A 15,133-nucleotide genomic window follows, 5' to 3' on the forward strand; every position below is an offset into this window, starting at 1 on the left:
TTACCATCATCAATTCTTTTTTTTAATTTCCTTTTTATTTTTTTTAACCCTTACCAATACTGTTTATTGGTTCCAAGGCAGAAGAGTGGTAAGGGGGCTAGGCAATGGGAGTTAAGTGACTTGCCCAGAGTCACATAGCTGGGAAGTGTCTGAGGTCAGATTTGAACCCAGGACCTCCCATCTCTAGGCCTGGCTCTCAGTCCACTGAGCCAGCCAACCAGCTGCCCCCACCCATCAGTTCTAAGACAGAAGATAAAGGTTTTTGTTAGAAAATGGGGTAAGCTTTGGTCAGGTGAAGCAGAGTAGAGAGGGGAAATAAAAGTATGGAAGAAGGAATGAACAAAGTGTTCTTAGTGGATAATGGGTTGACCAATCTGACTAGAGCAGAGGATTTGGGAACGTTAATTATGTTTGTTGAAGGTATTAATGCAAAACAGAGTTGAGGAAGACTTTGAATGTTAGGCTAAATGGTCTGGATTTGCTGCTGTAGACAGTGAGAAATCATGAAAGGGCTTTGAGCAGGGAAAAAGATGATGAAAGCAGCAATTTAGGACAGTTAGAAAAGTAGGGCAGAGGGACAAATGCTGGTTCCGGCTGTGTCCCCAGCATAGGTGTGATTGTAGGCAGCCATGGTGCTGGCCAGGAGTTGAGAGCTAACCTGAGGTGGCCATCCTGAAATGTAATGATTGACCCTGGCTGGGTGCAGAAGAAACAGGTGAAGGCTTTAGGGAAAGAGCCCTCCCATCTCGGGCAGAAGGCCGTCCTAGACTCCTGGATCATCCCTGCGCAAAGACTTGGTGTTTGTATCCCAGCATCCAGCGGGTGGGTAGTCCGCACCTAATAGATGCTTGTCAATTGAATGGCCAGGGATTCCTTGGCCTGCCTCGCCTGCCCCAACTCCTCCGCTGAACTTTGAGCTGGAAGATTTTGCCTTTTTCCCATGGGGGAAACTGAAGCCCAGAGACCACTTCGGGCCACCCAGCCACCTGCCTCTCAGCCCCCACCCCACAGTTCAGTCCAGGGAAGGCCCTGTTCCTAAAGGATCCATCACTTATTCAGTATCCCCCCTCCCACTCCCACCCACAACTTCCCTCCAGTTTTTATTTAATGAAATATTCATAGATGCCTGGAGCATGGAGCTCTCCTCCCCCCCTCACAGCCTCTAGGGATCTCTTCCCTTTGTTAGAAAACTCCACATCTTGCCTTATCAGGGTCTTTGATGAGGAGCCTGGCTCTCTCTCCTCATTCCCAGGCCCCAAGTGGCCTCAGGAATACTGAAGCCCACTTTCTAGCCCTCCACAGGCAGAAGGGGCTGGGAATTGGGCCATCTGCCCGGTGGGCCCGAAGGGGGGGAAACTGGTTCTGCTGCTGGCCCCAGGGGAAGGGATACGCTGCAGACCCACAAGGTACAGCCATTAGAGGGGGAGGGAGAGTGCAAGCCCAGGCCATCAGGGCTGACTTTGCGAGAGCTCTGCCACCAGCCAGTGTAATCATGGAGCTGAGATGTGGCGCTCCCCCAGTCCCTTTCCCTTTGAAGGGCTCTCAAGGCCGCTGCTCTTCTCTGATCTAGATCTTCAGGAGCCAAAGACTTGGAAACTAAAGGGGCGGCCCTGGATTGGGGAAGGGCTGAACAAACTGGTGTATGATGGTGACACAGTACTGTTAGAGTACTTCAGAAAGAGCTCCGCGAACTGATGCAGAGACAACTGAGCAGAACCAGGAGAACGCGGTACCCGGTGACAGCAACACTATGGAATGACCGATGTGCCAGACTTGGCTATTGCCTGCAATATAATCCAGAGGCACTTATGACAAAGAATGCTATATGCCTCCAGAGAAAGGTCTGCTGGAGTGGGAATGCAGATGGAAACATGTGATTTTTCAGTTGTTTATTTGTGTTGGTGTTTGGAGGTTTTGGTTTTATAAGATTGATCACTTACAAAAATGGACAGTATGGAAATTTAAAAAAAAAAATCTTTACCCTAGGAGCAGTTAGGTGGCTCAGTGGATAGCCAGCCAGATCTAAAGATGGGGGAAGTTCTGGATTCAGATTCAAATCTGACCTTAGCTACCTCCTAGCTAGGTGACCTTGGACAAGTCACTTAACCCCCGTTGTCCAGCCCTTACCATTCTTCTGTCTCAGAACCAATGCGCAGTATAGATTCTAAGATGGAAGGTAAGGGTTTAAAAACAACAGCAAAAAAAGATCTTCACCCCAGAGGAAGAAGGAAAGCAGCCTGATGCTAGTCCTGCTCCCATCTCATCTACTGTGCCTCAGAGACTGTCAGCTTCCAAATCTCACAATCTCAGCCTTTATTCTTTCTTGGCCTTCACACTCTTCTGCTGTTAAAGCCTTGGGGAGATAGGTCCTCACCTCGGCTGGCAAGAAAAGCCTGATAGCCATGTAAGTAGCTGAAATGTCCAGGAGGGTGTATGGGATGACTGCACTGATGCCATCTGGATTAGCAGAACCTTCAGCTTGGCTTAAAATAGCCAGATGAACCCAGATTGTAATGTTGTTGGGGAGGCAAAAGCCAAGGGCAGGAGAGGGAGAGAAGAACCCAGGTCAGTGGGAGCTATCCATTTAAATCTCCCTAGGGAAATAAAGCCTTTTAGAAAAAGCATTAACCAAAAGAAACTTGAAAGTGGTGCTAATATTGCCAAAGTTTGAACCAGGAGAACATTGTACTCAGTAACTGAAACATTGTGGCACAATCAAATCTAACAGACTTCTCTACCAGCAGCAATGCAATGATCCAGGACAATCCTGAGGGACTTATGAGAAAGAACTGTGGGAGCGGAAACACAGAAGAAAAGCATATGACATCACTTGTTTATATGGGCATAGAATTTGGGGTTTGGGCTTTAAAAGATCAAGTGATAACATTTGTAGTACCCATTGGAATTGCTTGTCAGCTCTGGGAGGGGAGCAGGAAGAGAGGAGGGAAAGAAAGTGAATCATGGAAACAAGGAAAAATATTTTTAAAATAAAAAAAATAATATTGCCAGTGCTCTCTGGGAAGGAATTTCCAAGCACTTGGGTTCCATTCATAAATGGCTTGGGAGAGGAGCCCAAAGCTATTTGAGGTTTTAGGAATCTGGCTTATGATAGGCTTATGGCCTATGATCCTCTTTTGGAAATGGTATGTAATAATCACAGTATGCAGAGTAAGGAGACCCGGATTCTTATCCCAGTCTTGCCGGTAACTAGCTAACTAACTGGGAAATCTGAGAAGGTTCATCTAATTTCTCCAATTTTCTCATCTATAAAATGGAGATAACCTGTGGGTTAAACCCCCATTTTACAGGGCTTATATAGGTTCATAGTGTCACAGTCATATAATTTTGAGAACTAGGAAGAACCTTAGAGATCATCTTGTCGGAGAATCCAAAAAATACAACTGGCAGAGACTTAAGAGATTGTTTAGCCCAACTCTTTCATTTTGGAAATGGAGAAACAATCTCAGCAAGGGGAAATGAATGAGATAATGGATATAAAACCAGAAAAGTGCTTTATGTATGCAGGATGCACAATTGCTATTATCCTAATCCCAACTCATCCTACCAATTACATGAGGGTTTCACTTTAAAAAATGAGATAATTGAGATCAAGAGAAGGGAAACAACTTGTTTAAGGCCACCCAATTAGTATCAATTCTAGGACAGAAGACCAGGGGCTAGTCAATTGGGGTTAAGTGACTTGTTCAGGGTCACATAGTTAGAAGGTGTCAATGATCAGATTTTAACCCAGATCCTCCTCACTCCAGGCCTGGTACTCTACCCATTATGCTACCTAGCTACCTCGCTCTAACCCCAAAACTCTTTTCATGAACAGGGGATGAATGCTGTGGTGGCGACTAGATTGGACCTAGCTTTTGCCTGTTCAGAGGGACCTACTTGGGAAAATGGAGAGCATAAAACCTGTTCAATTGCTTTAGGCCAGCAGGTCTTAAAAAAACACCTTTTGCTGAATTCTTCTGTCCAGAGGATCAGGGGTAAAGAAGCAGGTATTTGGGGTGGGGGGATCCAAAGGGAATACACAGAGTTCCCCTCACCATCTTCTATCCAATCACTTGATTTACTGGTGTAGAATAGGAACTCAAGTCTATCACATCCCATTAGATAAGGCAATATTTGCTGAACCTATATGGGGGTTGTCAGAGAGACCTAGCTCCGTTTTTTCTCAGCCAGACTTAGGAAGCAGCAAAATGCCACAGAGTCCTTCCCAAGTTGTTTGTTTGCTTCTAAGAGGGAAAAATGGATCAGCACAATAGGTATGAAGGACAACCCTGCCTCTCAGGCCAAGATTTCATTCTAGTCATGTGTAGGAAATAGGTTAAAATGCTTCTAGTAAGAAACAACATTAAATTCTAGCTGTTTCCCAGAATTCACCTACAAAATGCAAATTCTTCCTCCCCTGGAAACCTTGCCAAGAAGAGGAAACTAGGGAAGGAAGGGGCTAGAATAGATTTATTTAGTGGATCAAATGACGGCTATTTATTGGCTTGGGTTTTGGTGTCGGGATGCTTCTTAGGGAATGTTCTTGGTATGTATAAAAGGGGAAAAGTTTGAGACATCATAAACAAAGGGTTTTGCAAGTTTCTAAGAGGTCACTGCCCACTAGAGATGGGGAAGGCACTTACAGCTCACCTTTGATACATCCTCAATCATATTACAGCAGGATTAAATGCATTGATGGAGAGGCCTTGATCCATGACACCAACAGCTACCCATATCTGGTGAGGAGAGGGACAAGAGATGGAGCACTGTTTTGTTGCCTGAGGACAACAGCTTCCTTATTCATATCATCCCTAGACTGCCAGGCCTGGGCTATGGAATGGTTAGAGGAGAAATGCTATGAGGTATATACACTCACACCTTTCTCATGGCTAAAGAGCAAAGCAGAAAAGGAAAAGGTTAAGTTAAAAGGTGATTGGCTTACATAGCAGACCTTGAAGTCATCATCTACAATCCAGAATACTTTCTATTCTACCACCTGGCTAGATGTGTCTGTGAAAGAAGAGATCTTCAACGCTAAGTGCTCCTTTTGTCTTCTGGAACCCAACCTGAGAGTTATAGTCGCCAATCTACAGGCTTGTAAGAAGACTAAAGTGTGATTGTAGTTTCTGAACCTCAGAAAAGTAGGAAAGGGGGGAGTGACTCCCTTCTCATATTAGAAAGGGCTTCAGCCCCCATAATGACGTGGTAAAACCAGCCTCCATTTTGTTCAAACTAAGGGTTCGTTTGATCTTGTTAGCAAAACAACAAAGTTTCTAAGAATAAGAAGCATAGATGTATGCTACCCCACTGATACTGAGAAATCAGAATTCTTCCTTGAGAAAATGCCTCGTAGGAAGTCAAGCCCAAGTGCGCCAAGAGGACAGCACATACCAGTTTTAGCAAAATTCTTATCCTTATTCTGATTTCTTTTGCTCATTCTTAAATATTTCTTTGGGGTATAAGTTAATTGTCATTTTAAAAATCTACATTTTATAGGGGCTCTGTTCATCGTGCAGTTGGCAAAGGACAGGAGGGTCTTTTTGGATGATTTTGCTTGGAATCATAAAGCCCTCCCAGAGCTAAAGCTTAAGTCACTGCAAGAGTGCTTCTCTTCTCATTCCAGAATAAGATCGTGCACCATGGAGTACTGACTCAACAACATTATGATGCTAATCAGTGAAATGTGACCTATGCTTCCCACACACATGAGCAATTAGAACAGCTAGCTTCGTGCGTGGGGGTTTTCCTACTGTCAATGCCCACGAAACCAGAGAGGCAGCAGAGAAGAGACCACTATCTCTCAGGAGTATAGATGGTCCAGAGCTGGGCTGATAAGTGTTTCCTTTCTGAATAACCACCCACGTCTACTGTGACCAAAAGAAGTGAATACTCTAGAGCCTGGTAACCCACTGGGTACACCTTCTCTGGGGTATCCATGTAGTTGGCAGAGTGGAATATGCCACTAAAGGAGCAACCGTGCTTTTACATCAAGCTCTTGGAAAGAGCCACTGGATTGTGGGAAAACAACAAGGGAATGTGGGAGGAACTTTCTTGCAAGGAGACATCAAGAGTTGGTCATGTTTTTTTTTCACATATACTAAAAAGGGACAAATGAATCCAAAGAGAACTGACTACTAGGGCAGGGTAGATGCAGAGAACTCCAGCTATTAAAAGTATAGGAGGAAGGGGCAGTTGGGAAGCTCAGTGGATTGAGAGCCAGGCCTAGAGACAGGAGGTCCTAGGTTCAAATCTGGCCTCAGACACTTCCCAGCTGTGTGACCCTGGGCAAATCCCTTAACCCAATCACTTAACCCCCATTGCCTAGACCTTACCACTCTTCTGCCTTGGAGCCAGTACACAGTAGTGATTCCAAGATGGAAGGTAAGGGTTAAAAAAAAAAAAGTATACAAGGGGGCAGTTAGGTGGCTCACTGGATAGAGTACCAGGCTTGGAGACAAGAGGTGCTGGGTTCAAATCTAGCTATGTGACCCTGGGCAAGTCACTTAACCCCAGTTGCCTAGCTCTTACCTGAGAACCAATACTCAGTATCTATTCTAAGACAGGAGGTAAGGAATTAAAAAACAAGGAGTTTAGGAAGGGGCAGCTAGGTGGCTCAGTAGATAGAGTGCCAAGCCTAGAGTTGGGAGGACCTGGGTTTAAATCTGGCCTCAGGCACTCTAGCTGTGTGACCCGGGGCAAGTCACTTACCTCTCTTTATGTAGCCCATATCCTTCTGTCTTAAGAGTTGTTATTAAGACAGAAAGGGTTTTATTTAATTAAAAAAAAAAGAGTACAAGAGGGCACTAGACTTTAACACTGAAAACAAGATCAACATTTTCTTCAAAATAAACTTTTAACACTATTAAATTAAGTCCTTGGTACTTTAAGCTTTTTAGTACACCTTAAAGGGCTTCCAAGAAGCTCAATTTTCACATAATCTATTCCTACAAATAGAGCAATAGAGACAGAAAAATGGTCTACTTCTGGGTTATAGTAGATGTGAAAAAGAATCTAGGATTCCTGCCTCCAAGAACTACTGATCCGAACCATGACCTATTCATGCCTTCTCATCTGTGCAGTTAGTCTGCTTTCTCCCATACGTCCTCCACAAAGGCTCCATTTGATCTACTTGGTCCTTTTGTCTTTTTTTTAATCTTTTAAAATTTTCTGGGTACCACCCTTGATCTCAACCTCTGAGGAGCCCATCTCCTTATACAATTATATATTTTCTCAATGATATCCCTTAAGCCATGTCTTGCACATAAATCACATTTTATCCAGTGTCTTTGGGGTCATCTGCAACTTTGATCCTTTTAACATTTTGACATTCCATGATTGATTAACATTGATATTGTGTCATGGGGGAAATGTTTATGTAAGAGAATGTTGTTGGGGTTTTTTTTCACCATGGAATAGTTTGGAATCATTAAAAGAACTGCAAAACTTCTCAAAAGTAAGCCACCCTGCTCTCTTCTTCCTGCCCAATATGCTGCCCTTGCATTCCCATTGAATTTTGAACCATGCACAATCCATGTCTCAGATACCAATCCCTCCCCCCCAAATCAATGGTCTAGTCACCCCTAACTATATGTTATAGTCAAGACAATGAGAATTTTGAGCCATTTAAGTTGTTTCTATTTGGATTTTTGATTATCTCCTTTGAGAAATCCTGGGTGTTGTCATTCATGAGGTAATGATCTGGAGCTCCATAATCACAATTTTATTGGCAAAGAATATCTCACTAACCAAAGGGAAAATCACTCTTGTATTTGGAACTTGAACAGTACACCTTCCATGCAGTGGCAAATACCTTTACCAAGCATACATCTCCCCAGTTTATCTCTTGATCTTAGTAAGTCAGTTATTGAATTGTTACTTTGTAGTTGCATTTATTAAGGGTTTTGCATGATTTTAACATATGCATGAGTCCCTTTATTGACCTATCACATCAAATGCTTTTTTATAATAAAAAAAATTACAGGATGGGATCTCATATTCTCTGCACCTTTCATTCAGTAGAAAGATGTTGTCTGCCTTAGAGAAACTAACAACTATATAAATATGAGAAAATATTCATATGGCTTGCTAGTTATTAATGGTCTCTTGATCACCTTTGTGGATAATAATGTTCATTCTTTTGGCATATTCCCTTACCTAGGATATCTTACAATCCTTCAGTGCTTGCATTACCAGTAATATAAATTCTTTGAATATTTTCATCGAAACTAACTTTGTTCTTCTCAACTCTGTCTTCCAAACATCAGTCTGAGACATGAAGGCCTATGATGATTCCCGTCACCAATTATGAAATAGATTATGGAAATTTTGGCATATTTGTTCCATTTTCCATCTAGTTGTTGGCCTCTTGCCCATTTCATTAATGAATGCTCTGTTCTTGGGATGCTGACTTCACTTCCATCACTTTTTATTGTCATATGAAATGATACCAATAATAAGGACTACACTCTATGTCTTCTCACCCCATTTTAACTCTTGGCTATGTCCTATAAATTCTTTATAGGGAATGGTAGGGGCTTTTTCTAGATTTCTTGAAATGATGTAGATAGCAATGACGCACACAGGCTATCTATTAGTGTCCTTCATTCACATTTGGCCCACTTCCCCCTCCCCCCCCCAGTCATACATTTCTATGACTTTGTAGTTTGTCATATAGAATTCTTGGTTAGTAATATATATCAGTCTGATGACCACCATGTATCTCTCTAGTGCCCTTTAAGTTTTAATTCTTCAGAGATAATGGTATTTCATGATTTGGTCATATAGTTTCACTAGAAAAATATTAAAATATAGGCATTTGTTTCAGGAAGAAGTTTGGCATCAATAAAACACTACAATTTTCTAAGGCAAGTCTTCCTCCTTACATCCTTCTATTAAATTCTGAGCACAAGTTACAGTGATACTGATTATAATCATTCACCAATTCCTCTGTAGTATTTTAACAAAGGCCTTTATATTTTAAATTAATTTTGCCTTGGGCTTCCATGACTTTCCTTATATCAAGAAGTGACTGAGTGAAAAAGCATTTATTAAGCACATACTATGGAAAAGGAATTGTACCAGGGAGTTCAAGTGTTATTGGTTAAACTAGTTTTGTGGACTCATTTAGCCTCCCTGTTGTGGTAACTGCTTTACATTAGGTAAACTTTTGCAGGAAATATTGATATTCAAATCATAGCATTTGAATGTTTCCATTTTCCTTTTTTGTAGCACCAGTGACTTATTTGAATTGTCAGATTTGTAGCTATTGCAATCATTTGCAGCATCATTTTTCTACTTTTATCCTTTCTTCTAATTTGATGTTATCTTGACCTTTTCTTGCTCCATTCAGTTTTCTGCATGACTGGATTAAGAATACAACTGATTCTGATTTGACTTCCAAATCTGTAACCAGTATTAAAATTGCTTGCCATATTTAACACCTTCCAACCCCTGGAGTACCTACTACATGGGGTTGTTGTGAGGGTCGAATTAGATAAAATTTGTAAAGCACTTGGCACATCATCTGGAACATAGATGTTTAAATTTTTTCCCCTTCTCTCTCTCTCTTTTTACTTGGGGACAGTACTCATCACATAATTTTACAAGATAGAATCCTCTGAAAATCACACTTCAGAACTCCCTACCTCTGGGGAGGAAACTAGAGGAGTTCCTTTCAGATCCTTTACCATTTAAAGAAGGTACCTAGAGAATTCACCTCATTGTTTCCATCTGGCTATTTTCCTGGACTTCATGATCTCTAGAAACATTATTCTGTAAGATAAAAATCAGTTCTGAAACTCTCTTCCTCAGACCACTTCCTGCTCTAGCTTTAAGACTTCATCATGCCAAGTAACCTTCTCCCCTAGGCTCCCTCTTCCCCAGTTCAACCCCTCTTCCCCCACTTTCCAACTTCTTTTTAAGCACTGTCTTCTCACTGTGAGCTCCTTGAGGGCAGGTACTATCTTATGCTTTTGTGTCCCTGGCATTTAGCATAGTGCTGACATATAGTGGGCACTCAAAAGTTTACTGACTCCCTTTATTAATAGAAAGGCATGAAGCTTTTGACCTTTGGCCTCTTATTGTTTTTCAAACCCAAGTCTTATTTCTTAATGTCTTAGTGATACTTTTTCAAAAATACTAGTCATTTCCCAATAAATGCTCCCATAAAACCCTCCCTTATAACAAAGAAAAGCATCTAAGCAAAATTTCAATCCAATAGCTATATGTAATAATATAACATTACATAATTACGTACCCAGGCTACTACCATTCTATTAAAAGAAGGGAACTGTTTTTGATCAGGACCCTCAGAAACAATATTGATCATTTATATACATTTAAAATTTTTTTGCTTTTTCTTTTTTAAAATATATTTTATTTTTTCCCAATTACATGTAAAAATTTTATATTCATTTTCTAAAACTCTGAGTTTCAAAATCTCTCCATAAGATGGCAGGCAATTTGATCTAGGTTCTAATTATGAGTTGATCATTATATTTAATCTGAATTTCAGTGTTTTTTAGCCATTATTAGTCATTGTGTATAACTTCTTTCTGGCTCTACTTTCTTCATTCTGCATTAGTTGCTATAAGCCCTCCCATATTTCTATGAATTTCTCATTTTTTAACAAATGCCATAACATTACATTCACATACCACAATTTCTTCAGCCATTTTCCAATGAATGGAAACCCACTTTGCTTCCAATTTTTTGCTATACCGAAAAGGGCTACTATAAATATTTTGGTATGTGACCTTTCTGCCATGGACCTTCTTGAGATATATTTCAAGTGATAAGACAGATGAGTGTAAGTAACAGTATTAACAGTGTAAATTGCTTAATATCAGATTACTTTTGTTCCACCAACAGTCTATTGGTGTGGTTTTCCTCCCATAATCTCTCCAAAATTTACTATTTTTTTCTTTTAAAGTTTTTGTCAATTTGATGGGCATAAGGTGAAATTTCAGAGTTGTTTTAATTTGCCTTTCTCTAATTATTATGGATTTGGGGCATTTTTCTCCCATATAGTTGTTGCCTGTTCTTTTGAAAAGTATTCATGTCCTTTGAGCATTTATCTATTCAGTAAATATGTATCATATTTTCTAACAGTTTCACCCTTCTCACCTGTGTCCACCTTTCTAACTGAAGTTACTGAACATCAAAGTACTGGCTTGGTTGGGAGGATCTGATCTAGTTTTTTGTAGAATTTCTTGACCTCTTTGTTCTTTGCAATGGATGCTTATGCATACACTGCAACTATCTTCAAGATAGGCTTTGTTTATGATCAATATGAATACCAAAAGATGACCATGTGTCTCATTAAATTATGTTCCTAATTGCCTTTTTAATCATGATAAAGACAATTCTAACTTTGACTTTGCAAGGAGAAAAATGCTCAACAACACTTGGGCTTAAGCTAAGCACTGTGTAGTAAGCACTGACACTGTTAATAAAAATTAAGACATGGTTCCTGCCCTTGAGAAGTTTATGATCAAATCGATTCATAATTTTTAAAAACTCTTTTCTTCCATCTTAGAATTAATACTGTGTATTGGTTCCAAGACAGAAGAGCAATAAGAGCCAGACAATAGGGCTATGTGACTTGCCCAGGGTCACATAGCTAATAAGTATCTGAGGTCATATTTGAACCCAGGACTTCCCATTTCTAGGCCCATTTCTCTCAAACCACTGAGCCATTTAGCTGCCCCCAGTTCATAATTTTTAAGGAGACAATTATTTCCTCTTTTCCAAGACTTGTCAGTCCAAGGTAGACCTATGTCTATAAACACTATTTGAGATTTTCCAGAGGTGTAAATGCAAGGTTAGGAACAAGGGACTAGAGGATTCTAATTAGGAATCCAAAAGTTACTTCAATGGAAGTACTATAGTTTATATCACTGGAGATAGATGGCAAAGTGATCATTTGTGGGTGCAAACCCTGAATACAAACAGATGTGGGTTTATCTACTATGGAACCCACCTTTAGCTGTCCATATAGAGGCCTGACCTCAAATACAATAGGAATTTCATCATTCAGACTCTCATAGTGGCTCATTCTGAAAATTGATTTCTCCATGAAATGTTTGAGCAACTGGGGGAAATCCTGTTAAATTGGGAGAGCAAGATCATTGGGCCATTTCCCCTGAGCCTCTCATTAAGTGGATATAGACTTGCTGGGTCATGCCCAATGTGGGCACATAGGCTGCTTTGATCTCCCCAAATTGTTGAGTTTATAAATGACAATCTCAGGGCTGCTCAGAAGAAACTCTACAGAAGAAAGCACTTGGAAATGTTATGTTAGCAGGAAACACACACACACACACACACACACACATAGAGGAAATGAGATATTTTTAGGTCTAACCATATAAGCTAAGCAAGTAGATTATAATTATAGAGAGCAGAGGATCCTTAAAGGACATTCTCTCTGTTCTGTCCTCCAAAGATGTACTCAAACAGAAGTGAGAATCAGGATTTCAGAATCCTGTGGCAAGATGAAAAGGCGGTGGTGGTATCTAGGGAGAAGCACCAGAATTTGCAGCTCCACTTATAATGCAAATATGAATTTGAAATTTTAGTCAGTGCCCATTATCTTTAAATCTCTGACAAATGGAAAGATCAATTTTGCACAATGTTTCTTAGAAGTTTTTGAAAAAAGAAAAAAGGTGTGTGTGTGTATACACACACATACACATATGTATATATAGTTGTGGAGAAGAGGAATGTGGAAGATTCCAAAACATGCCTGCAAGAGGGAAAACATTAAAGAACTCTGGGGACAACTGAGAGCTGGAGTTACTTATTAACACTGAGAGTAGCTGCTGTCCTGGCTAACAGTGCGTGGCATTTGGTAACTGAATTAGAAGAGTCCCAATAGCAAGGAAAATAGTGAGAGAAGAAAGCGAATGGTCCTACAGCAGCCAGCTCTTCCTAGCAAAGGAGCAGAAGTCTATCTGGGGGCAGATCCATCTCCTCACTATACCGAATGCCCTCCCTCCGGAGTGCTTTAGGGAAGGGAAAAGGCAGCTCTTCAGCAAGAACGCACCATCCGATGTAAAAGACAAGTGCCTCCTACTGTGCCTGGGGAGGGAAAGCTCTATGTTTGTCAGCACATGGTCTGAACTCGTCACCAGCTTTTGAGATGTTCAATGACAGACTCTGGCTAAGTAGAGTGGGAGTGTAGCCCACACTGAACACATATTCCCACCAGTGATGCCTGAGAGCAGCAACTGCTCAGGTTTAACAAAATTTACCCCTAGAAACTCAGCTTCTAACACAGGACCGGATAGGTACAGGGGAGAGAGACACTGTGGGGTCCATCTGGGCAGCACTCTCCAGGGACAGCTCTCTTATCTCGTGCTTGAGACACCCAAGGCACTGACCTTTCTTTGAAAATAGTTGCTGATCCTTGGCCTACTCAGAGGGAACTAGTGTAATCAAGGATGGAGCAACATGAAATCATTAAAACCCATATCTGCCCCCCTCCCCCCAACCCCCAACCAGTCAATAACACCTGAGTGCTCAGAAGGGAAGGGAGTGCCCATAACGTGCTTCCCACTTTAAACCTAGCTCCCATCCCTGCTGAAGTCTTGGTTTCTTGGCCGAAGGAGCTCAGGCAGCACTGAGCCAGCAGTTGTTGGCTTCAAGCTGCCTTTGGCCCATGAGCAGCAAGTTAAAACGTTTGCTTTGGCTCAGGCTTGCACATTTGGCTCATTTCCGCCCTTCAGTCCTGCTTGTCTCCTTTCTGCTTCCAGGGGTAGATGAGCTCCCCAAAGAATAGCTTCTTACACAGGGAGCCCCAGGTATCCTTGGGGTAACAGCTGTAGGTAGGGAGACGGTAGGTTTGGACCACACTGCCATATGACAAAGGATTGATCTGAAAATACACAACCAGGAAAGACCAGAGCAAAGATTAGTAATTATACTTTGGACTTCAATTGAAGCCAGTAAGGGATGGTATAAAGTATGTATGAGTTTATCTCCCTACCTCATTCTTGGTCTTTCTTATATATTCCCAACTGTGCTGCTGGGCACCTCTGGGGATCTACAGGAGGCAGAAGAATTTGCTTTTGGGCTCATTGCCAGGTTTCCTCCTGATGACTACGTGCCATGTTTAAATGGTTTTGCAGTAAAAGGCACAGGCACACTGAGAATTCAGAGCAGTGCCATTCTTAGAAGATCTCTGTTTCTTCTGGATACACTGAGTGCAAACACAGGTCCCTGTTCAGGAGGCAGGTCACATTTAAAACCTCTTCCTGGACTTAATTTAACCTAGGGTTTTCCTTCGTCCAGATTGCGGGCTTTCCCGTGTTCTAAGTGCCTTGTAAATTTCCCTTCACTATTTGCATAAGCAGAATGTCCTTGGGAGATCTTGGGAGATGACCTAGGGGATACAGAACTAAAGATCTGAGAGCACCTGGGCTATGGCATGTCCTTGAATATTTTATTTCATTACTAAATGTGTTCAGGAGGGAAGAGGAAGGCATGGGTCCTTTTAAAATTCCCGTGTCCCACTTCCTCCCAACCACCAGGAGTTTTCAGCAGGATGAACTGGATTGTAAAATAAATAAGCAAAGCAGTGATTGCTGTAAGTCTATAGGAGACAGAACCCATCCAACGCCTACCTTCTTGCTATAAAAATATAAGAATCTAGGTTCTTGTAAGAGAGAACTAGGTTAAAGGATTACAGTGAGACTTGTATGCAAAAATGATAACTTTTCATTGCATAGTTTTAAGTTTTTGAAGAACAAATTTAAAGTCTCACCTAAATCCTAGTTTGTAGGTCATATGGAACACTAAGTGAACTAGGAATCATGATATCTAGGTCTTGCTTCTGGGAGATGTCTTCTGAACTTTTGAGCATTCTACTGAACCTTCAGGACCTCAGTTTTCCTAGCATTATCCCTCACTAAAGTGTCATTCAGTAGTTCAGGTCCTTAGAAAATATATTTTACTGAATTCCCAAAGGATCTTGGAAACTAAACTTCCTGGATAGGTTCCAAGATGAAACTGACTTCTGTTGTATTCCTATTTATAGGAAATTTTATGTTAGAAAATTTTCTATGGACTATATGGGTCACGTTATGAGTGGATTTCAAGGACAGTAAATCTTTATCTTTATACTATTATTAGT

The 15,133-nt window shown here is 41.2% G+C and overlaps 1 protein-coding gene across 4 annotated transcripts in view; it reads right to left on the reverse strand.

The window, feature by feature from the left end:
- Positions 1-1,874: 1,874 nt before the first annotated feature.
- The window catches only part of PIGQ (phosphatidylinositol glycan anchor biosynthesis class Q), a 70,905-nt gene continuing 57,646 nt past the window's right edge, over positions 1,875-15,133 (reverse strand). For all 4 annotated transcript variants that reach the window (XM_056805750.1, XM_056805748.1, XM_007499201.3 and 1 more), the window contains exon 11: positions 1,875-13,876. In XM_056805750.1, the coding sequence (XP_056661728.1) occupies positions 13,724-13,876 (153 nt within the window). In that variant the 3' untranslated portion in view covers positions 1,875-13,723. The remainder of the gene's footprint in view (positions 13,877-15,133) is intronic.

The sequence above is a fragment of the Monodelphis domestica genome, chromosome 7, assembly GCF_027887165.1.
Source record: "Monodelphis domestica isolate mMonDom1 chromosome 7, mMonDom1.pri, whole genome shotgun sequence".
NCBI lineage: Eukaryota > Metazoa > Chordata > Mammalia > Didelphimorphia > Didelphidae > Monodelphis > Monodelphis domestica.